Raw genomic sequence first — 25,322 nt, 5'->3', positions numbered from 1 at the left:
GCTTTTCATCAAGAATTCATTTTAAAACAACCATCCACAAAACATTAAATCTCATTTTCCAAGATATAGCAGTAGTTCACGTTGCAACATCATATTATTTTTTAATACAACACTGAATAAAATCTGATCCATTTCTTGATTTCTCTACATATAGAACTCTCACCATAGACTTATGAAAAAAGAAAATGATTACACAGTGTAGTAAATTTACTATCTGCTAAGGGTTTGTGCACCATAAAGTGTACCTAAATACCATAATGAAAGTGAGCATGATGACACCCATTTGTAATTCCAGTACTTAAAAGGCAGAATCAGGACAATCACATACTAAGCCCACTTGAGATACATATCCAGCCCTTGAGTCAAACACCCCAAAAAAATCAAACTAAAACAAACACTGTTTGCAAGAAGATGTATTAGAAATCTGAAGAGAAAAGTTGAATTTAATATAACTCATGCTGCCTGGTTCTATGACAGGAAAAGGGTCTCTTCATAAGATTAAACTTCGTTGTTGATATCCACATGAAAGCTCTGAAATATGAAAACAGATCTGTCAATAACAAATCATTAATAGTACAAGTTTACTAATATTAACAAGTCAGAAATTTAACCAGAGAGAAGTGAAATGCTTCACGCATTCCCCCCAATTTTGTTGTTACAAAACACAGTATTAAGATGTTTTTCTCCAGGACAGTGTCTTCTTAAAGTCGCTGTTATGCTTAATTTTAAGTGTCATGTTGACACAGTTTCAAGTCATCTGGTAAGGGAATATCAGTGAGGTTGACTTGTGAGGGGTTATCTTTTTTAAAAGAACAGTTTACATGCATGGAGAGGACTTAGACCCCCTGCTCAGAAGAAGCCCATAGACTGCTCAGTTTCCAAGTGGGTACCCTAGTAAGGGAATCAGGGGCTTTCTCTGACATTAACTCAGTGGCCAGCAATTTCATCAGCTCCCCCTGAAGGGTTTCAGCCTTGCTAGAACACAGAGGAAGATGATGTAGCCAGCCTTAATGAGACCTGATAGGCTAGGGTCTGATAGAAGGGGAGACCAGTCCTCCCCTATCTGTGGACTAGAGGCAGGCATAGGGGGAGAATAGAGAGGGCAGGTGGGACTGGGAGGAGAAGGGGGGCATAGCCAGGATAAAAAGTGAATAAATTGTATTAAATAATGGATGAATGATAAATAATAAAATACAGTTTATTTATTCACTTTATATCCCAGTCATAGCCCCCTCCCTGCTCTCTTCCTTTCCCTCTTTCCCCATCTTTCCTCCCTATTCCTTAGAAAAAGGGAAGCCCACCCCTCCTACTAACCCACCCAAGCACCCAGCACATCCAGGCACATCAGGACTGAGCGCATCCACTTCCCCTGCAGCCTGGCAAAAGAAAGTGAAAGAGTCCATGTCAAAGTCAGCCCCCACTCCCCTTACAACAAAGCCTGAGCTACCCGTCAGCTACATTTATGTAGTGGGCCTAGTGAGAGATTATCTTAATTATATTAACTAATATGGGAAGATCCAACACAACGTGAGTAGCACCATTCCCTTGGAATTTTCCTGGACTGTGAAAGAATGAAGAAGCACACGTGCATTTATTTCTCTTTCTCATTTTCACTATAAATTTATGCCGGGAGCCAAGGCCAGCTAGTGGAAAGTTACAGACAGCTGCAACAAGGTCGTAGGTGAGAGATTTACGTTTCCGGAATCTATGAGACATCTGTGTGTCAGGCTAGACATTTTGAGATATCTTAGCTGACATTCTTGTAGTATCTCTTTTAGTAAACATTCTTGCGGTGTTCTGCATCATCCTTAATCACCCTGTTATGTTTTGTAAACTATATTGCTGACACATTTTCCCTTCCTGCCTTCTCCCTATAAAGTTGTGTGAAATTTTTCAAATAAACGAGATCAGATTATAGACTTGCTCTCATTCTTTGTGTCTCCTTGTCTCTATTTCATTCTTTTGGCCCCTCCTTAGGAACTCGTTGAACTCCCGCTGGACGGGACAAATTTATATGACCAGCTGTTTTAAGTTCCTGCCACCTATGTCACTTTTTCTCTTCCAAAACCTGTTTTCTCCTGGAGTTCATGAAATGCGCTGTTTTCTGATCTAAAGATATGTAATATTTCATGGTGAAAAGCACTTTCTGTCCATTTGACAAAATTAACTGCCACTCCTCAAATTGTGGTCTTTCTGTAACAATTTTGAATGACCATTTCCATAGAATATCATAATGTATATAGTATAAATTGGACACCTATATTGAGCAAGCAAACCTATGAAATACATGTCTATGAGTTTTGAACATAATACTTTTGTATATATTATGTCTAAGACATAATATAACCTTAAACAACTTACCAATGTTGGCTCAGGTCCATCCTTCTCCACAAGGCAAAGAAGAATAAGAAGGAATATAAAGAAAATGCAAACTGGTATTATGAAAATAATCTTTGAGTCTGGCTCTGCATGACCTAGGATTTAAAAAAAATTACAATAATGGGAGAAATGCTGAAGGTTTAAAAAGACTATTGAAACTTAATTATTTCATAAACAGTCAATAGTGAAGAAATGGAATTAAACTGACATAGTTGCCAATACACAGACATCACTGTTGGGTCTGAGTTTAGCATTCTTTTTGTGAATTTTTGATATACTAGTTATTTGTTGACCTGTGCTGTATATATACCATTTCAATTAGAAAAATAAGTTCCAAATAACATAAGATTTTGTTTATAATTTGATGTTATGACACTTTTCATTAAAAACTGCTCAAAATACTTAGTCATCAGGGAAATGCAAATCAAAATGACTCTGAGATTTTATCAACACCTGTCAGAATGGCTAAGATTAAAAAAAAACTTAAGTGAAAGCACATGCTGGAGAGGATGTGGTGAAAGAAGAACACTCCTCCATTGCTGGTGAGAGTGCAAACTTGCACAACCACTTTGGAAATCAATCTGGTTCTTTCTCAGAAAATTGTAACTAGCTTTACCTCAAGACCCAGCTATACCAATCCTGGGCATATACCAAAAAGATGCTCCACCATACAACAAAGAAATTTGCTCAACTATGTGCATTGCAGATTTATTGATAATAGGCACAGGAAACAACCTATGTATCCTTCAACAACGACAACAAAAAATGGATAAAGAAAATGTGGTACATTTATACAATGAAATACTACTCAGCTATTAAAAACAAAGAAATCATGAAATTTTCAGGCAAATGGATGGAACTATAAAAGATCATCTTGAGTGAGGCAATACAGACCAAGAAAGACATGCATGGTATACACTCACTTATACGTGGATATTAGCCATATTGCACAGGGTAACCATGCTAAAATCTGCAGACCTAAAGAAGCTAAAAAACAAGCAGGACCCTAGGAAGGATGCTTAATTCTCATTCAGAAGGGCAAATACAAAATAGACACAGGAAGCCATTGAAGAGAGAGAGCAGGACTGGAGCCTACCATAGATGTCCAGTGAAAGACTCCACCATCAAGGAATGCAAGCAGATGCTGAGAATCACAGCCAAACTTTGGGTAGAGCACGAGGAGTCTTAACAGAAGAGTGGGGAAGATAGATGGACTTGGATAGCATAGGAGTTCCACAAGGAGACCAACAAAGCCAATAAATCTGGGCCCAAGGAGAGCCTGCAGAGATTAATGTACCAACAAAAGACCATGCATGAAGATGACCTAGACCCCCTGATCAAATGTAGCCAATGGGCATCTCAGTTTCCATGTGGGATCCCTAGTAAGAGGAACAGGGGTTGTTTCTGACACGGACTCTGTTGTCCACTCTTTGATCACATTCCCCCTGGTGGGGAAGTCTTGACAAGCCGCAGAAGAGAAGGATGCAGGCAGTCCTATTGAGACTTGATAGGCTAGTGTCAGATACCAGGGGAGTAGGACTACCCTTTTCTGTGGACTAGGGGAGGAGGATGATTGCAGTAAGAAGACGGAAGGACGGGGCAGAGAGGAGGGAAGGGAGGTGGCTACAATCGGGATATAAAGTGAATAAATTATAAAAATGGAATAAATTAGAAAAATGTAATAAATATAAGTGTACATATAAAAACCCAGAATAATAAGAATCAAGTTATTAAATATACAAATGCCATATATCTCTTAACTCTCAGGAACATGATCTGGTCTTAGTAAAGACATATGTATCTTCTATTCCTGAGCATGTATCCTAAAGATGCCAAACCATATAGCAAGGACATTTTCTCAAATATGTCCATAGCAGCAGCATTCATAATAACCAGAACCTGGAAACAACCTATATGCCCCTCAACTAAAGAATGAACACAGAAATTGTGATACATTTACACAATTGAATACTACTCAGCAATTAAAAACAAGGAAATCATGAAAGTTGCAGAAAATGGTGGGATCTAGAAAAGTCATCTTGAGTGAGGTAACCCAGAAGCAGAAAGACAGATAAGGTATATACTCACTTATAAGTGAATATTAGCCATATAATGTAGGATAAACACACTAAAACCTACAGTCCTAAAGAATTTAAACAACAAGGAGGACTGTAGAGAAGAGGCTGAAACATAATTCAGAAGGACAAATGAGATAGGCATCAGAAGCAGAAGACACGCAACAGGACAGGAGCCTTCCACAGGGAGCCTCTGAAAGACTCAATTCATCAGGGTATCGAAGGAGATGCTGAGACTCATAGCCAAAATTTGGTCAGAATGCAGAAAACATTATGGAAGAAGGAAAAAGACTTAAAGACATGGAGGAGCAGTAGCTCTACAAGGAGACCAACAGAGCCATAAAATCTGGGCTCAGGGGTTCTTGCAGAGGCTGATCCATCAGCGAGGGACCATGCATGGAGAGGATTTAGAGACCCTGCTTAGATATAGCCCATGGGCAGCTCAGTCTCCATGTGGAATTCCCTAGTAAGGGGATCAGTGGCCGGCTCTATGATCACCTCCCCCTTGGGAGGAGGTGTTCAGCCTTGCCAGGCCAGAGATGAAGATGTTGCAGCCAGCCCTGATGAGACCTGATAGGCTAGGGTCAGATAGAAGGGGAGGATAAGGTCTTCCCCTATCAGTGGACTAGGGAAAGGGCATGGGAGGAGAAGAGGAAGGGAGGGTGAGATTAGGGGGAGATGATGGAGGGGGCTACAGCCAGGATACAAAGTGAATAAATTGTAAGATAGATAGATAGATAGATAGATAGATAGATAGATAGATAGATAGATAGATAGATAGATATTTTTAAAGATATCTGTATCTTAATAAAGATATACATGAGGCTAAAGAAACAACCTTACAAGGTCACCTTTTAAAATTTGTCCCATAATTTAGAGGCTGAACTGAAGAGCATGACATGACTTTGCTCTTTGGCATTTTAGGTGTGACTTTTCTTTTCCCTCTCTCTTTTTTTCTGTAGGTTATCTTTTGTTTTAACAATGGTAATGATTGAGCCCCCAAGCCTTGAGCATGCTAAGCCAGCATTCTAGCAACAAGAGATCACCAGACCCAGGAGTGAAGTGTTAATGTTACTTCTGCATAGTGAGGACTGTCAGCAGAGACACATAAACTAGAAAAATCTGTTCCAAGTCTAGTATCACTGTCTTGTTTTGGAATAACACACAGCAGGTTAAATTTTAGAGCCAGACCTATAAATCTACCTCCATCTCAATTTGTCTTTGTCTTATTCCCCTAGAATCATAGTTTCTTAAAAAAATAAACAAACAAAAAAAAAACAAAAAACAAAAAACAAACAATTGAGCCAAATTCAAATTCTTAGCATAGTAAAAATTTACAAGGGTGATTTCCAGAGAAGTAACTGACAATATGAGTCTTCTAGCATGCAAAATTAACAATAACAAGGCAGAAAGTTCCTTTCATGTGCTGTTTGTGTGTTTTCTAGTCAAGACAATTGTTAAGAAGTTATTTTAGTTATAATTTATTATGTATACAATGTTCTGCCTGCATGTGTGCTTGCATGCCAGAAGAGGGCATCAGATGTCATTATATGTGGTTGTGAGGTACCATGTGGTTGCTGGGAATTGAACTCAGGACCTCTGGAAGGGCAGACAGTGCTCTTAACTTCTGAGCCGTCTCTCCAGCCTAAGAAGTTTTTTTATTGCGAAAAATATTATTGTTCTACTTTCCCTCTATCAAGTCTAGTGTGTGTTTCCCAACTGTTCACAAGAATGGGCCCTGTGACCTGGAGTGTGGTCAAATGACCAGGTGTCATGGTTTTAAGGAAATCAGACTCTCCCTCTCCTAGCAGGTATCAAATGCCAACTCAAAGTTGGGAGAGTAAGAAGGTGAGAGTGGATGTGGTAGGAGTTGAGGATGTTAATATGATCAAAATATTTCCCCCCAAAATTCTCAAAACATAAAAAAATACAATCAAATATGTAAATGTCCTAAAAAGATCCTTCTGTGGGCCTGAGTGGTCAATGACTGGGGCTCAGATTTTCACTGTCTAGATTTGTAGGAAAATAAAGAAAATGCAGCCACTCCTGATGAGACCTGATAGACTAGGATCAGAAGGAAGGAGAGGAAGACTTCCCCTATCAGTAGACTGGGGGAAGGGCATGAGTGGGGAAGAGGGAGAGAGGGTGGGAGTGAGTGGGAGGGAATGAGGAAAGAGGCTACAGCTGGGATACAAAGTTAATAAACAGTAATTAATAAAAATATAAATAAAAAGAAAAAATTAATACATGTAGTTTAAACTATATATATATTTATGTATACTATATATACAAATATTTTTCTATAAATTGAAAATTCCAAAAAGAAACGTATCCTATGACTTAAAACTACAAGCAGATCCAAAAAGTCATTGCTCCTAAATCGTATGTCTAAATTAAGACTCTACCAAGAAACACCAGTGAAATGAAAGGGAATCTCAGTCTTCAACATTACTGATGAGAATATATGTAATGCAAAATGATGTATATTTTGGTAAAGAAAATCCACTCTATACAACTTATGAACTAATGACAAAATTATAATTCAACACACACACACAAACACACATATGTTTTTTTTTTTTTAATTTCTGATAGTGGCAACACAAAGCAGTGAAGGCATTTTTATTTTTATAAATACATGTGCTTGCAGACCTCATTACTCATTCTGACATAGTCTCTACAGGTTGTATAATATATTTTACTTGGTTAATATTTACTTTTTCCCAATTTGGGAATAACATAGATTTAATAAGAGTTATAATTACTGCTGGATATCCAATCCCTGGAATCTGATACATAGTAGGTACTTTATATGTAGTTTAAAAATAAAATTGAACAATGATTCTGCTGAATTTGTAGGGAAGTAGAGAGAGAGAATCCACTATAGTAGAAGCATATGAAAGGCATTTTCTCATTTGGGTTAACGGAGGTGGAAATACCTACACTGGAAATGGCAGCATTAATTTGTGGGATAGGCCCTGGACTGAAAGAAAAGGATTGAGTTGCCTGAGCAGTGGCACTGCTTTCTGCTCTTTACTGTGGATGCAAGTAGCTGTTTTTCATTTCTTTTAGCTAATCTTTGCTGTGATGGACTGTAATCTGGAATCATGCACTAAATAAATTGCTTTTGGACAGCATATTTTATCACATCAAGAGGTATGAAAACAGGACAACATCTCAATTAGAAAAATGACCAGTAGGTATCATTAAACACTTGGAGTCAGTTGCATTGCTTAACAACCACTCTGGAAATCAATCTGGCGCTTTCTCAGACAACTAGGAATAGCGCTTCCTCAAGATCCAGCCATACCACTCCTAGGCATATACCCAAAAGAGGCTCAAGTACACAAAAAGGACATCTGCTCAACCATGTTTGTAGCAGCTTTATTTGTAATAGCCAGAACCTGGAAACAACTCAGATGTCCATCAATGGAGGAATGGGTACAGAAATTGTGGTATTTTTACACAATGGAATACTACTCAGCAATCAAAAAAGAGGAAATCATGAAATTTGCAGGCAAATGGTGGGATCTAGAAAAGATCATTCTGAGTGAAGTATCCCAGAAGGAGAAAGACAAACATGGAATATACTCACTTATATAGACCTAAAAGATATGATAAACATAATGAAATCTATACACCTAAAGAAGATAATCAAGAAAGTGGACATGGGGTACGATGATCAATCCTCATTTAGAAAGACAAATGGGATATGCATTGAATGTATGACAGGAGTTTACTGCAGAAGGCATCTGAAAGACTCTACCTAGCAGTGTATCAAAGTAGATACTAAGACTCATAACCAAACCCTCGGCAGAGTGCAGGGAATCATACGAAAGAAGGGGAGTTTGATGTGGAAAGGATAGGAACTCCTCAAGGACCAAACATATCTGGGCACAGGGTCTTTTCTGAGATGGACACTCAACCAAAGACCATAAGAGGATAAAACCTAGAACCTCTGCTCGGATGTGACCCGTGATAGCTCAGTAATCAATTGGTTTCCCATAGTAAGGGGAACAAGGACTATTTCTAACAGGAACTCAATGACTGGCTCTTTGACCTCCCCACCTCCCAAGGGAGGAGCAGTACTGTTAGACCACATAGGAGGACTTTGCAGCCAGTCCTGAAAATACCTGACAAACGTAGTCATATGAAAGGGGAGGAGGTCCTCCCCTAGCAGTGGACTTGGAAAGGGGCAGGGAGGAGATGAGGGAGGGAGGGTGGGACTGGGGAGGGAAGGAGGGATACAGCTGGGATACAGAATTAACAAAATATAACTAATGAGAAAAATAAAACTTTAAATAAATAAATAATAAAAAAAGAAAAATTAGGAAATCATGAAATTTGCAGGTAAATGGTGGGACCTGGAAAGGATCATCCTGAGTGAGTTGTCCCAGAAGCAAAAAGACACGCATGGTATATACTCACTCATATAAACATACAACATAGAATAAACCCACGAAAATCTGTACATCTAAACAAACTAAGCAAAAGAGAGGACCCTAACTAAAATGTTCAATCCCCATCCTGAAAGGCAAAGAGGATGGATATCAGAAGAAAAAGAAAATAGGAAACAACCTCGGAACCTGCTACAGAGGGCCTGCTACAGAGGGCCTCTGAAAGCCAGAAGAAAACAGGAAACAACCTTGAAACCTGCCACAGAGGGCCTCTTAAAGCCTCTGCAGTATAGACTGTCAAAGAAGATGCTGAGCCTGATGGACAACTGATGGGAAGAGTGTATGGAATTTTCTATAAGAAGTAGGAAATAGTAAGAGCTGGAGGGGATGGGAACTCCACAAGGAGAGCAACAGAACAAGATAATTTGAACACAGGGAACTTCCCAGAGACTCATACTCCAACCGAGGACTATTCGTGGAAATAAACTAGAACCTGTGCACAGATGTAGCCCATGGCAGTTCAGTGTCCAAGTGGGTTCCATAGTAATGGTAAGAGGGACTGCCTCTGACATAATCTGATTGGCCTGCTCTTTGATCACTTCCCCCTGAGGGGGGAGCAGCCTTACCAGGCCACAGTAGAGGACAATGCAGCCAATTTTGATGAGAAGTGATAGACTAAGATCAGAAAGGAGAGGAGAACCTCCCCTATCAGTGGACTTGGGGAGTGGCATGCATGCAGAAAGGGGAGGGAGGGTGGGATGGGGAGGGGAGGAGGGAAGGGCTTATGGGGGGATACAAAATGAATAAAGTGTAATTAATAAAAAATTAAAAAAAATTTCTGTTCTACCTCCATGAATGCTGTTTTTTTATATAATTTTTATTTTTTATATTAATCACAGGTTATTTACTTTGTATCCCAGAGAAACCCTGTCTCAAACAAACAAACAAAAAAGATCAAATGATATCCATGTGTGATTAATTACCTTTTAATAAAGTTACTGTGTCAGAAAAAAAAAATTCTGTTCTATCGAAAATTGAAAACACAAAAATATGGACTAATATGGACTCTGGACTTCTCCCCAAGAAGAACTATTAAATGCTTGTAACAGATAAATAAGTACTCCCATTAAAGCATAATGAGACTCCTAGTTCCAAATAAATATTGGATTTTCAGTAAGCCTATTGTCTTTCTTTTTCTCCATTTATATATGATGCACAAGACCCTTTGATGTCAAATTTGTAAGTACACTGAAAAGAAATAAATTTTGCTAGCAAACCCCATTTACCTAGTTCCTCTCCTTTTAGTGCATACCTTCCCAGCATTCCTCTTCACTCCATTCACTCCAGATCCCATCATCTGCACAATATTTATTGACTTTACTTCTTACAAGAAAGCATAGTTCTCCACTTTCATTTGATCTCTTTTTCAACTTCATATCATTTTCATCTGTGGCAAACTGAAAGCCGAGGAAAAATATGGTGTGTTTTTTTTTTTTTTTGACCTAATTGCAACTAGGGTGATTTCATCTATCAGCTTCAAAATGTTTTTGGACTCAAAACACCTGCATTGAGATACTAGATAGGTATAATGCTAGCACTAGTCATCATTGTACACTGATTCCTAAAGTCATTCTTCTACAACTTATCTGTATTTAATTTTCCTTTTTGTTCCAATATGATAATTGCTTGCTTATAACAAGGAACAGCATGTGTAATAAGTCACAACTCTACATAGTTTAATGTTCATAATCTCCATATTAGTATCCCAGGTTCTATAAGTGAGAAAAGACTGTATGGATTACTGAATGGTGATATTGTTAAAACTGGAATGTTTATCTTCAAAATGTATCCCCTCCAGTTTTGGTCTGACTAACCTTAGTACTCAGTAACTGAGACAAAACTACCACTTCATATATGAGACTTCTACAAAATTCGCAGATACATTCACAGGGATCTTGGGGAGAGGGGAGAATGGAACTAAAGACATTACTTCAGGCTGCTACTTCATATTGCTACAGAGTTCCTCTTATACACAGTGATTTCTTTTTTATTTTTTAACTTATTCACAGAGCCTTGAGACTATGTAGTATAGACTTAAGTGGGCTGGGACTAGTTATAACTATTTGACTATGAAGTCAGTTCACATCACTAAGACAAGTTCTTTAACACAGTTAACCATTTTTCTCACCTGTATATGAATTTAGGCATTGAAAAATAGTAGTTTACCTTCTTAACTATACAATTTTAAAATTGGAAATGAATAAATCAAAGTAACACACCAAGGTGTGTTTGTGTGTGTGTTTGGGTCTTACTTAAGACCATACAATCTATTTTGATTTGCTGGAGGAATTTAGTTTATTAAAATGAAATCAGAAACAAGTAACTAGATTGTTTCCAGGGTCTTTCACAATTTTAAAATTGGCATGGCTAATCATACATACATACATACCTACATAAATATATCCTTTGTGCACTGGATTTGCCCTTTTGGAAAGTAAACTGAAATACTTATTATGGTCTAACCTGCTTTTAAACAGTAATAGATTTTGATTAGCCAGTACCTAGTACATTTTAAAAGTTACATTTATGATTTTAGCAAATAAGTACAATATCCATACCTCCCAGGAAATATAATCTTCTTGGACCACAACTTCATAAGTGTAACATCTTGGTGGAATGGGCCCTCCAGGTGCATTCCATTTCATTATAATTTCAATAGAATTCTCAACTCCAATATGAAGGAATTCTGGTGGCAATGGTTTAACTGGAAAGCAGAAGAAAACTATATCAACACAAAAGTTGCTAAGTTAGCAGTGGCCCTCATCCAAAGCTGGGGACATGCTACTTTCTAACTAACACACTGTAGTTGGATCTGACATTGCACCAAGTCTGTCTGAATCTAGAAGCTTTCACTCTTAGAACTGTTAGAATTAAGAATGTAATCATAGACTGGGAAGTGGGAGGTGCATGCTTTTAATTCCAGCACTCAAGAAGCAGATAAAGGTGGATCTCTGTGAGTTCCAGGACAGGATAATCAGGGCGATATAGACACATCCCGTGTTGAAAACAGCAGAAAAAAAAAAAAAAAAAGCATACAAACTCAGAAGATGTAAAAATGATTTGGAGCTCATCCATCAGTTGAAGACAAGATTACTAGGTTCTATATCTATAGTTTGTCTTTATACTCTGGCTTTGCACTTCCATCACTTAAAATCTCACTTTCTCTTTTTGTCTTTCCTGCTCACTTAGATACGGCCTAAATGAGAATCAATAGATTCAAAATAGACATCATTTGTTCATATCACCTATATTTTGAAGTTGAAAAACCATGTAGCTGGATCTGATAGGTCCCAATTTTGAGGATCCATTAACACAAATAAAGAAATCTTTGTAGTCTAATGTCTCCAAGTTGGAAAGTTTGCATCCAACATTTTTTTCATTATCCTGAAGGTAATGGACACACTGCAAAGCATGATCCAAGTCCTCATGCCTATAACAACAAAAGAAAAAAAAAAGCTCAGGAATTGTTTAATAGCATATATTTGTATCCTAGCACTCAGTTTTAAATCATCTTCTGATATTATATGACATTATATATTCTGATATTATATAAGCATAGTATATTGATTCAGTAGATTACACATATATGTATACAGATACACATATTATTGCATATATATATAATTATTATTATTTGAGAGGAATAAAGAGGTCACAAGAGTGGTTGGAGAGAGGAGAGGGAGAAGCTGGAATAATGTAAATATGACATTCCCAAAAAATAAAATGTTGTTGTAAAAAGACATGAAGAAAAAAAATCATTTAACAGCTTACTATGCTTTTGAACACCCAGCATTCATGCAATGATAAGAACTATGGATTCAGCGGCAGGAAAAACAGAAATAGTTGATTTTATGAAGCTTTGCTTCAATGTGAATATTCATAAATTTTCAAAGAAACTCAAGTATTATTTTTTAATTCTTTATTAATTACACTTTATTCACTTTGTATCCCCCCTGTGGTTCCCTCCCTCTTCGAATACCAATCCCATCCTCCCTCCCCCTTCTCTATGCATGCCCCTCCCCAAGTCCACTGATAGGGGAGGTCTTCTTTTCCTTCCTTCTGATCCTAGTCAATTAGGTCTCATCAGGAGTGGCTGCATTGTCTTCTTCTGTGCATATATTAATTATTGTTGAATCTTCAAAGTTTATGAATCAAAGATTTTGAATATTTAGGGAACCTTGATGATATTTGATTAAGAAAATTATTTGAGTAAAAATTAGATTTAAAAGCAGATATATAATATTCCTATGTTTAATAAAATAAAAAATATCCTCTGATGTTGTAACACACCATATGAGTGTGAGAAAAGCCACAAGGCAAAGTACAGAGTAGTTTTTATCAAGTATAGTGTTGTTTCCCCTTTGTCTTAAGCAAGAAATGTTAACATGTCATGTAAAGTTAACTTTGTTTCAACAATACAGCCTATGGGAAAGAAAGGGATTGTTGCAACTCATTTATAAAGCAACAATTCCTGGTTCGTTTTCCTATAACATAGCTTGTAATTCAAAATGTAACTTTGGATTAAAAAGAAGCCAAAATATTTCTCCTGTAATGAGACCAGCATAGCAGATGATAAGTAGCTAATGAAAATATCTAGACTCTATTAAGTGAACTTTATACAAATTGCCCTACTTTAGGGGAGTGTTTATAAATTTTAGTCTCTTGGTTAAATTGCTTTCTTACAGTCTTAGAGACTTCATATCTAGGACTGATGTTGTTTCTTTATTATGCTTTAACACAGAATTTTACTATAATCTGTCCTGGGACATCCTATGTAGCCCAGGGTTTTGATGTCAAACTCATAATTGTTAAACATTAGCCTCTCAAATTCTTGGATGGCAGGTATACATCAATATGCCCAACTGATTTACAAATATTGACTGTATGACTTAGTGTCAATGAAAAATGTTTTACAATCTGCAAAATGTTAATATTTATTTCTCCCTATTTGACTAACAATAAGATTATGTTAAACATGAACAACAATGTGAAGTGTCTTGTTCTTTTATTTGCTGTTTTATAAACCAGGAGCAATGTCTTTCATTTAATAAATGTTTGATATTTATTAAATTAATAACCAAAAGTTAGAAATGTATCCATGTAATTCAAGATATGGAAAGTCAAACATTCCCCCAACGGGAAATTGTTTGCCCAAGGCTACACAGCTATGTAATGCTAGAGCAGGGTGAACCCAGTTCTCAAAAGTACTAATCCTTTACACTAAGTCATTTATATATCATGTTTTACCTTTTAAAGATGCAATCATAGTTTGGGCTTAAGTCCCACAAAAACTAAAATTTTGGCTTCCTATTCTTTGTCTTTCTCTGGTAAATCCATCATTCCTGATGTCTTCTCATTTATCAATGTTATCAGCATTGGTTTCATTCATTTAGTTAATATTTAGTATTAAACTATTGTGAATGTGGCCTTCTTTAAGGAGTTAAAAGAAATGTAAGAATTTGTTCATATCCTCCACTCTTTCAAAAACTTGAGGAGACAAAGTATACATATATAATGTATGTTTACATACCACCTGAACAATATAAGAGCTATAAAGCAACAGTTAAGTATCAAAGGTGAACAGAAGCTAGCATGTCATAAAAGAGTTAGAAAACCCATGGTTTTAGAAGGATGAAAAAGAATGGGTAACAGAATGAACCAGAGGACATTCCAGATCATGGGATGCACAAAAGTCAGGACATGGATACCAAAAAGAATGTAGATGGATCTATATAGAGTAGAGTAGTGGTACTGGCCACAGTAGACTATAGTTTTAGAAAGGTAAACATATAGTAAGGTAAAAACTTGAAAGGCAACCTAGATTTGATGCTGCACATATTGTGCAGCCACTGAGGGTACATGGTCAAGGGAGTGGTAGATAAAAGTGACACGGTAGACAAAGGTGGCTATAATGTACAGAAATAAGCAGGAAGGAGCAATCACCATTTGGGAGGTCATGGCAGTCGTCCAGGGTAGAAATGAGAGGAGTCTAAAGGAAAGTTCTTACAATAGAGATAGGAAATGAAAAACAGATGTTCAAGTTGGCAAAACAATGTCAAAATGTGGTGATTGTGTTACCAGGAAACAATTACTATGGAATTGGCTGCTGGCAGAGGGGATTATGTTTTCACTGGTTAGTCACCCATATGAAACATTCATGCCCACACAAGTGGCCCTAGTTAAACTCAGTTGACCAAAACATGAGAATTAAAACAATACAAAGACAAGACTGTAGGAAGAGGCTTATGGGGGGGGGGAGATAAGTAAAGGAGGGCTGGGTGAATGTGACCAGAATGCATTATATATACATAAAAAATAAAAATTTTAAAAGGTTTTATGTTTTAAACCTTCAGAAATAGTTAATAAATAAACAACAAGAAGATCCAGTTTAACAGATGATTGCTTTTTAAAAGTGTATAAAGTATATTCAAACCTTAAGATCATAAACCAAACTATCTATAGTACATAATATTTCATCCTGTAAAGAAATAGTCAGTAAGAGGCTCCAAGATGACACCAACCAGTTCGCACCATATCTGAGGGGCGGATGATCCAAAACTCCAAAACTGGTGAGTGGAGGAGTGGCTGAAGACAGAACATTGATATTGAGGCTTCTTGGGCTAGATGGGACAATCTATGAACTGGGACAGTTTAGATCCAGGTCACACGTCAACATCTCCAGGGTCTGAGAATGGCAAATATTTGAAACCCTGTACTTTCCCTTGCCCTGGCAGCAGCAGCGACTGCCCCACTCACTAGCCTCCACCTCAATGACTAACACAGCAGAGGCTGACCCACATACAGGCCTCTCTGCCCAGAAGCCAAACAACAGATGCCACTGATGGATCTCTTACACTTTCATTTGCCCTTGCAGGCCCAAATATGGGAGTAGAGAACTGTGGGGAGCCTGTGCTTTGCTAATAGGCCTGCAAGTGAGTGCATTGAGTGAGTGCATGCAGAGCCCAAGTACCAGGGTCCCTCTACTCTAGAAGCCACACACTGGATCTCTCTCACCCACATGCCTACTGTGGGCAAAATAGGATTCCCTAGGACAGTGTTCTCAACATTGAAGCCTCTGTTCTGTCGGTCTCCAGGTGAAGTCTAGGCAAACACTTCCTGTAGCCAAGATGGTGCAACCCATACAGATCTGAGGGCCTGGGGGAGAGTACAAAAGGCCTCTTGGCCACTGAGGCATTTAAGACACCTGGACACTTGCACACTGAGCCCTCAAACCCTGCCAGCACCACAACCTGCTCTTATACTCCACCATCCAGGCATCTACACTAACTAGCATGCAATCATTCAAGGAATACTTCCAGGCACACTCCCACACTTGAGCAAATGAGACCTTCCTCCCTTAGCTACAGCTGAAACACCAACATCCACACTCAAACTGGTGGATTTCTGTCATATTCCTGAAGAATACTCCAAGCTCTGTAAACAGAGCAACCCAGTCTGCAGTACAGGCATCAGAAACAAAGAGTGAATGTTACAGATAATCAGATGGCTAGTGGAAGACATAAGAATACATCCAACAAAAATCAGGATGTCATGGCATCACCAGCAACAATAAAAATCAATGGATATTTTAATTCATTGGAAACACAGGAGAATGATTTCAAATATATGCTTATCCAGTTCTTAGAGGAACATAAAGAGGAAACAAACAAAGCTCTCAAAGAAATACAGGCAAATACAGCCAAACAAATAGAGACACTTATAGAGGAACATATATACAAGCACATATCCAGGCATATAGTAACAAAAAAAAAAAATAGAGGCCATCATGGACAGACAAGAATCCAAATAAAAAGAGATGAAGGAAATGGTACAAAACATGAAAATGGAATTAGAAACAATAAAGACACCACACAGAGAGAAATTCCTGGAGATGGAAACCTAGCAAAGAGATCAGAAACCACAGACTTTAGCATCACCAACAGAATTCAGGCTGTGAGGAGAGAATCATAGGCACTGAAGACACAAATGAAGAAATCAACACATCTCTCAAAAAAGAAATAAAATCAGAAAAAGTACTGATACAAAACATCTAAGAAATCAAGGACACCATAAAAAGACAAAACCTGAGAACAATAGGAACAGATGAATTAGAGGATTCCAGACTACAAGGTCAAGAAAATATTTTCAAGAAAATCATAGAAGAATATTTTCATAACTTAAAGAAAGAGATGTCCTTAAACATACAAGAAGTTTTCAGAATGCCATATAGACAAGACCAGGAAAGAAATTCCTCATGTCACATGTTAGTCAGAATACTAAACCTACAGAACAAAGAAAAATATTGAAAGCACCAAGGGAAAAGGCCAAGTAACATATGAAGATAGACCTATCAGGATCACAACAATTTTCTTAACAAAGATTATGAAAGCAAAAAGGCATAAATTAATCATATACTAAGAGACCATAGATGCCAACCCAGACAAATTTACCCACCAAATATTTCAATTAACATAGATGAAGAAAACATAATATTCCATGACCAAACTAAATGTAAACAATACCTAAACAGCAACCCACCCCAACAAAAGATCCTAGAAAGAAAACTCCAATCTAACAAAATCAACTACACCCAACAAAACACAGGATATAGTTAAAGTCACAATAAAAAAATTAAAAAGACAAGCACAACCAACTGTACAATAAAAGGACCTAACATTCATTTGTCACCATTATCTACCAACATCAACGGAAACAACTGTCAAATAGAAAGACACAGAAAAACAGGATGGTTGCAGAAACAGGATCCAACATTCTGCTGCATCCAAGAAACACACCTCTGAAACAAGGATAAATACTATCTCAGAGTAAAGGGCTGGAAAATGGCTTTATAAGAAAAGGGACTGAGAAAACAAGCTGGAGTACCCATCCTAATATCAACTAAAATAGACTTTCAATCAAAATTAATCAAAAAAGAGGAAGAGGGATATCTCATTCTCAACAAAGGACAAATACACCAGGAGGACAACACAATCTTCAACATCTATGCCCCAAATATAACATACCCTGCATTTGTTAATGAAACATTATAAAAGCTTAAATCACTCATCTATTCCAACACCTTAATAGTGGGAGACTTCAACACTCCTCTCTCACTATGGGACAAATCATCTAGACAGAAACAAAAAAGGGAAATAATGACAATTACACATGTGTTGAATCAAATGGACCTAAAGATATCTAGAGAACTTACCACACAAACTCAAAAGAGTATACTTTCATCTCTGAACATCAGGGAAGCTTCTCCAAAATTGATCATATTGTCAGGCACAAAGCATGCCTTAACAGATAGAAGAGCAAAACAATCCCTTGTATCCTATTAGACTACCATAACCTAAACTAGACCTCAACAACAACATATATAACAAAAATCTACACATATAAGGAAATTAAAAAACTCTCTACTCAATGATAGCTTGGTCAGGGAGGAAATAAGACAAGCAATTAGAGAATTCCTAAAATTCGAAGAAAATGAAGACACAATGTACCCAAACTTATGGGACACAATGAAAGCAGTGTTAAGAGGAAACGTCATAGCACTAAGTGCCTTCAGAAAGAAGTTTGAGACATCTCATACAAACAACTTAATGGCAAACTTAAAAGCCTTGGGGGGGGAGGGGAAGCAGACAAAACCAAGAGGAGTAGAAAATTGGAAATAATCAGACTTAATGAATTAGAAACAGAAAACAATTCAAAGAATCCATGAAACCAAGAGCTGCTTCTTTGAGAAAATCAAGATAGACAAACCCTTAGCCAAACTAACTAAAAGGCAGAGAGAAACTAGCAAAATCAGAAATGAAAGGGGGAACATAATGGCAGACAATGATGAAATCCAAACAATCATTAGATCTTACTACAAAAGTCTGTATACCACAAAATTTGAAAACCTAAATGAAATGGACAATTTTCTTGATAGATTTCATTTATCAAAATTAAATCAAGATCAGGTAAATAGATTGAATAGTCCTATAACCCCCAAGGAAACAGAAGCAGTCATCCAAATTCTCCATTCCAAAAAAAGCCCAGGGCCAAATGGTTTCAGTGCAGAATTCTACCAGACCTTCAAAGGGGAGCTAAGTCCAATACTCTTCAAACTATTCCACAAGACAGAAACAGAAGGAACATTAGGAAACTCATTCTATGAAGTCACATTGATATCTAAACCACAGAAAGACCCAACAAAAGAGAACTTCAGACTTATCTCTCTTATGAACATTGATGCAAAAATAATCAATAAAATACTTGTAAACCAAATCTAAGAACACATAAAAGTAGGCCTCATCCCAGGCATACAACTGTGGTTTGATACAGGGAAATTCATCAATGTAATCCACCATATACACAAACAGAAGGGGAAAAAAAAAAAAACACATGATCATCTCCTTAGCTGCTGAAAAATCATTTGATAAAATCTATCACCCATTCATGTTTAAAGTCTTGGAAAGATCAGGGATACAAGGGACATACCTAAACATAGTAAAAATAATATACAGGAAGCCTATAGCTAACATCAAACTAAACGGAGAGAAACTTCAATCAATCCCACTGAAATCAGGGACAAGGCAAGGCTATGCACTATCTCTCCATATCTCTTCAACATAGTACTTGAAGTCCTAGCTAGAGAAATAAGACAACTAAAGGAGATCAAGGGGATATAATTTGGAAAGGAAGAATTCAAAGTTTCACTATTTGAGGATAATGTGATATTATATATTAGTATTCTGAAAAAATCAACCAGAGAACTCCTCCAACTGATAAATTCCTTCAGCAAAGTGGCTGGATACAAAATTAACTAAAAAAAAATCAGAAGCCCTTCTGTATACAAAAGACAAAAGGACTGACAAAGAAATGAGGGAAACTACACCCTTCACAAATAGCCACAAAAACCATAAAATCCCTTGATATGACTATAACCAACCAAGTAAAAGACCTGTTTGGGAAAAAAAAAAAAAAAAAAAAAAAAAAAAAAAAAAACAACGTCAAGTAACTGAAGAAAGAATTTGAAGAAGATATTTGAAAAGATCTCCCATGCTCATGGCTTGGCAGGATTAACAAAGTGGAAATGACCATCCTCCCAAAAACAGTCTACAGACTCAATGCAATTCTCTCAAAATAGCAACACAATTCTTTACAGAACTTGAAAGAACAATTCTTAATTTCACGTGGAAAAACAAAAACCCAGAATTGCTAAAGCAATCTTGTACAATAACAGATAGCCCCTGGTCTCAAGCTGTACTACAGAGCAATAGTAATAAAAACTGCATGGCATAGAAACAAACTGGTGAATTAGTGGAATCAAAAAGAAGACCGAGAAATAAACTCACACATTTATGGATACTTGATTTCTTACAAAGAAGCTAAAGCCATACAATGGAAAAAAGACCGCATGTTCAACAAATGGTGCTGGTCTAACTGGATGTCTACATGTAGAAAAATGCAAATAGATCCATATTTATCACCCTGCACAAAAGTAAAGTCCAAGTGGATCAAAGACCTCAACATAAAACCAGAAACAAAAAACCTATTAGAATAAAAATTGGAGAAGAGCCTTGAACTCATTGACACATGAGACACATTCCTGAATAGAATGCCAACAGCACAGGCTCTAATATCAACAATCAATAATGTGACTTTATGAAGCTGAAAGGCTTTTGTGAATCAAAGGACAATATCATCAGGACAAAACGACAGCCTACAGATTGGGACAGGATCTTCACTAACCCCATATCTGACAGAGAAATAAAATCCAGAATTTATAAAGAAAACAAGATGTTAAATAGCAACAAATCAAGAAACTCAATTTAAAAATGGGTTACAGAGCTAAACAGAGAATACTCAATAGAGGGATATCGAATAGCACAGAAACACTTAATGAAATGCTCAAGGTCCTTATTCATCAGGGATATGCAAATCAAAACGACCCTAAGATTTCACCTTACACCCATCCTAATAGTTAAATTAAAAAACTCAGGTGACAACACATGCTGGAGAGGATGTGGAGAAATGAGAATCCTCCTCCATTGCTGTTAGAATGTAAACTTTACAGTCACTTTGGAAATCAATTTGGCACTTTCTCAGACAAATAGGAATAGTGCTACCTCAAGATCCAGCTATACCACTCCTAGGCATGTATCCAAAATATGCTGAACTGTACAACAAGGACATTTGCTCAACCGTGTTCATAGCAGCTGTATTTGTAATAGTCAGAATCTTAAAACAACCCAGATGTTTCTCAAAGTAGTTATGGATACAGAAATTGTGTTATATTTACACAGTGGAATACTACTCAGCAAATAAAAACAAGGAAATCATGAAATTTCAAGAAAATGAATGGAACTATGAAAGATCATCCTGAGTGAAGTAACCCAGAAGTGGAAAGACACACATAGTATATACTCACTTATATAAGTGGATATTAGCCATATTATGTAGGATAAACATACTAAAATCTGTACACCCAAAGAAACTAAGCAAGGAGGAAAACCCAGGAGAAGATGCTCAACCCTCATTCAGAAAGAAAATAAAAAGGAAAAGACATCAGAAGAAGGAGAAAACAGGGAACAGGATAGAAGCCTACCACAGAGGGCCTCTGAAAGACTCTACCCAGCAGGATTTCAAAGAAGATGCTGAGACTCAGGCAAACTTTGGGCAGAGTGCAGAGAATCTTATGAAAGAAGGGGGAAATAGAAAGACCTGGAAGGGACAAGAGCTCCACCAGGTGACCAACAGAACCAAAAAATTCTGGGCCAGGGGTCTTTTCTGAGACTGATACTCCAACCAAGGACCATGCATGGAGATAACCTACAACCCCTGCACAGATGTAGCCCATGGCAGCTCAGTCTGTAAGTGGGTTCTCTCCTAAAGGGAGCCGGTGCTGTCTCTGACATGAACTCAGTGGCTCTTGCCTTGATCACGTCCCCCTTAGAGGGAGGCAGCCTTACCATGCCCTAGAGGAAAACAAAGTAGCCCTTCCTGATGAAACCTGATAGGCTAGGGTCAGATGGAATTGGAGGTGGTCCTTCTCTATCAATGGACTCTAGTATGGACATGGAAGGAAAAGAAGGAGGAAGGGTGGGGCTGTGACTGAATTAGAGAGATGGACTACAGCTGGGATACAAAGTGAATAAACTGTAATAAATAAAACATAAAAGAATGAATAAACAAATGAATATTTTAAGAAGTAATATGGTATAGTCACTAGACACTTTGCAGTAATTTCAGCCTAAAATTCCCACATAATTATGAATAATTGTCATCATAAATACATCTCTGGTTAAGATAGTGATTGTATTTCAGTAGAGATATAATTGCTTGTACTGTGGGCTAACCTTGAGATATGTTTACCCAATGTGGGATTCTAAGTATAAAAATACTTACCAGAAAAACAAAGTATAAGTGGTATCAGGATGTACTGTCTTGCCAGGCTTCCAAGAGCAGACCAAATACTGCCAGTTATAATATATACAGTTCATGTCCTGAATTTTAGTTTCCATGCTTCCTAGGAAATGAGTGAACAATGAATACCTGAGAAACACAGCGACAAATCATGTATCCGATCACTATGCAATTTTATTTTCTTTGGCCTTCCTACTTTAGTTAGCAATAAGGGTAATGAGAATCATTACAAAAGAAATCTATCAAAAATCACTTCACTGTAAAAAGAATATGCAAGCCTAAAAAGCTTTGAGGGCTTATTTACTGACACTAGTTTTTGTCAAATTATTAAATTAATTATGCCAAGATACCCTCAATAACTGAGCAAATATCCGTTCATGATTACTAATATATATCCATATACTGACAACTCTACCAATTAGAGGTAGACTTAGTAAAAAAAAAAAAAAAAAAAAAAAAAAAAAAGGCTTTTTTGATTTAATGAGTTTAAAAAGCCAAGTCACTTATACTAAAAAATATTTTAATTTATGTCTAATCATCACAAGATTTACTAGGCAAATAATCATCTGTATAAGAGTTAAGAACCTTATTCTTTACAAGGATATTTCTGAATATATCAAATGTGAAAATAAAACGTTGTGTTAACCTTCATTTAATATCCAATAGGAAGCTTCTGTCCATGCACTTTGAACTTCCGATCCATTTGCACACTGTTCTGACATACGTGTGCGTATCTTTCCTTCAATGCCTTTGTTAAGATCAAACCCATCCTTGTAAATGAGATTCCTAGTAATGATGGTCTGATTGGTAAAAAGACGAATGAGTCCATTTTAGAAATACATGGAATAAAGATTTACGTGAACAAACTAAACAATTATTAAAATCTAAGATGATTATTCACAATAGTATCCCAGATAGTTTTCTGTCAGAGATGACCTCTGTATAAGGTATCATTCGAAATTGTCATTCAAAACAAACAAAAGAGGAAACACTTAGTAATGGAAAAGAATCTGTGATGGAAGCATGAGCTCTTAAAAACTTGGAGTTAAATCGATAATTTTCACAAGCAATATTGTGTTGCATAGTCATTGATTTGTTATTCATATTCTATTTCTAATTTTTTTCTTATTCTTTCAATGGTGTTCTTTATATTGAACAAGATGAAAACAGAACATAGAAGTTCACATGACAGCTTTTCACAGAGTAATTAGAACTGTTAAGGCACACAAAGTAGTAAATACTAGAGACAGGAGTTACTGGAAAACACCTAATGATCAGATTGCTCTGATGTTGCTAGCCATACTTCACTTACCTTCCAGCTGTCATTACCAACATTTCTGTATTTTAACTCATATTCTAGTGGGCATTCCTTAAAATTTTCTATTATCACAGGAGGTTTCCATTGCAAATAGAGATAACCCAGTAATCCAGGATCCAGTATTTCAAAATCCTGGGGAGGATTAACTGAAATGAAATTTTAAAATGTTTATATTTTTCCTGTAATTTATGACACAGATTGTTGAATGTGAATAATTTTCAAATGCCCATCACCTGATTACTGAATAAAAAATCTAGCACATCTATACAGTGGTATATTATTTAACTTAAAAAAAAAGAATAAAGGACTGAAAAGAGATTATAATTGGAAAAGCCTTGAAACATTATGCTAAGTAAAGAGAAGCACATATCTAATGATTTCATTTATACCAAATTCCATAGGTGAAGACAGTAGATTAGTGGTCACCAGAAGCATGGGGCTTCTCCTGCTGAGACTGAAAGTATTCTGGAATTTGATGGCAGTAGTGGTTTTATAACTTTGTGGATATGCTGAAATAATCTACAAATGCTATGTTAGAAAATGAAGACATTTCTGTCATATGAATAACTCTGTTGTAGTCCACAATTTTTCTGAGTAGCTGTCATTTTAAAAGAAACCACATGAGCACAATGTGATTTTTGCCTCTCTAAGAACTACGGCTGCACAGATATACAGTTATCATAGAGTCTTTGTGGTGGACGTATCCATCAGAATTTGTGTCATATGTTAAAAAAGATAGCTAAATAAATGTCTCTAGTAGCAAGAACCAGTTGATAATAATTTGCTGTCATGTTATGATCAGCATAGAACATTATGATAGATGCAAAAAAAGAAAAGGAGAAAAAAAACGTAATTTACTATGCCTCAACACCTTAAGAATTTGGAAAAAAAAGGCATGTCTTGAGAGTAGTCCATGAAATTAATTAAATATATAGCTCACTAAAGTTCAGAGATACCTATAGAGTTTAGCAAACAAAGCCTTTCCTATAAACGTTCTAAGTAAAAAGTCTAGTAGCAGTACAGTACTACCCTCATGTTAGCTTTTGGTTAATTTTCTCTGATAAATGTTGTTCATTTCAATATTCATACTTGACCAGGTACTCTCTCCTGTGCCTATAAAGAAGCTCCCCATTGAGAAAGACTCGGCCACCTTGTTGTTTTCATCCTTAAGGTTAGAAATCTGTGTCAAATTCAATGTTCATTAGATGCTGAAAAACTCAGATCATTTGTATACCTAGTTCAAACTTCCATTTTTCTGTTTTATCCAGTTGTCATAAAAAGCAAAAATAGTAAGAAAAGAGAAGAATATAATTTTCATATACTTGAGTTATTTCCTTAAAATAGTGCTATACAAGAGGTCTGGAAATTATTTTATGATTTAGCATTTAATCCAAGAAAATGTGATTATTAGTGCCCTTACCTATACATATGAGTAGCTACCAAGGACACATATTTTTGTAGCATGACAATATTACTAATAATGTATCTACTAGTTTTACACTTTCATGATACAGACTGAAAACACTGTTCATATCCTTTAAGATTATCTCATTAAAATCAATTTAACTTTACCTTTCCTTAAAATCATTTTTATTTACCTTTTATCTCCAAAGAATGACTGGTTATTGTACAAAGAAGAAAGAGACTCAGGCATCTGGCATCCACACCCATAAGAACCAT

At 36.6% G+C, this 25,322-nt stretch overlaps 1 protein-coding gene across 1 annotated transcript; it reads right to left on the bottom strand.

The window, feature by feature from the left end:
* Positions 1–498: 498 nt before the first annotated feature.
* On the bottom strand, positions 499–25,322 carry Il13ra2 (interleukin 13 receptor subunit alpha 2). Its single transcript, XM_055604998.1, has 9 exons — positions 25,241–25,322; positions 23,637–23,788; positions 22,971–23,124; positions 22,307–22,427; positions 12,157–12,341; positions 11,470–11,615; positions 10,164–10,308; positions 2,362–2,474; positions 499–531 (listed from the first exon to the last, which is right to left on the bottom strand). Exons 1-9 carry the CDS (start codon positions 25,320–25,322, stop codon positions 499–501), a joined length of 1,131 nt encoding a protein of 376 aa, XP_055460973.1.

Source organism: Psammomys obesus, unplaced genomic scaffold (genome assembly GCF_907164565.1).
Source record: "Psammomys obesus unplaced genomic scaffold, mPsaObe1.curated_primary_1811, whole genome shotgun sequence".
NCBI classification, from domain to species: Eukaryota; Metazoa; Chordata; class Mammalia; order Rodentia; family Muridae; genus Psammomys; species Psammomys obesus.
This window is presented reverse-complemented; position numbering and strand designations above follow the sequence as displayed.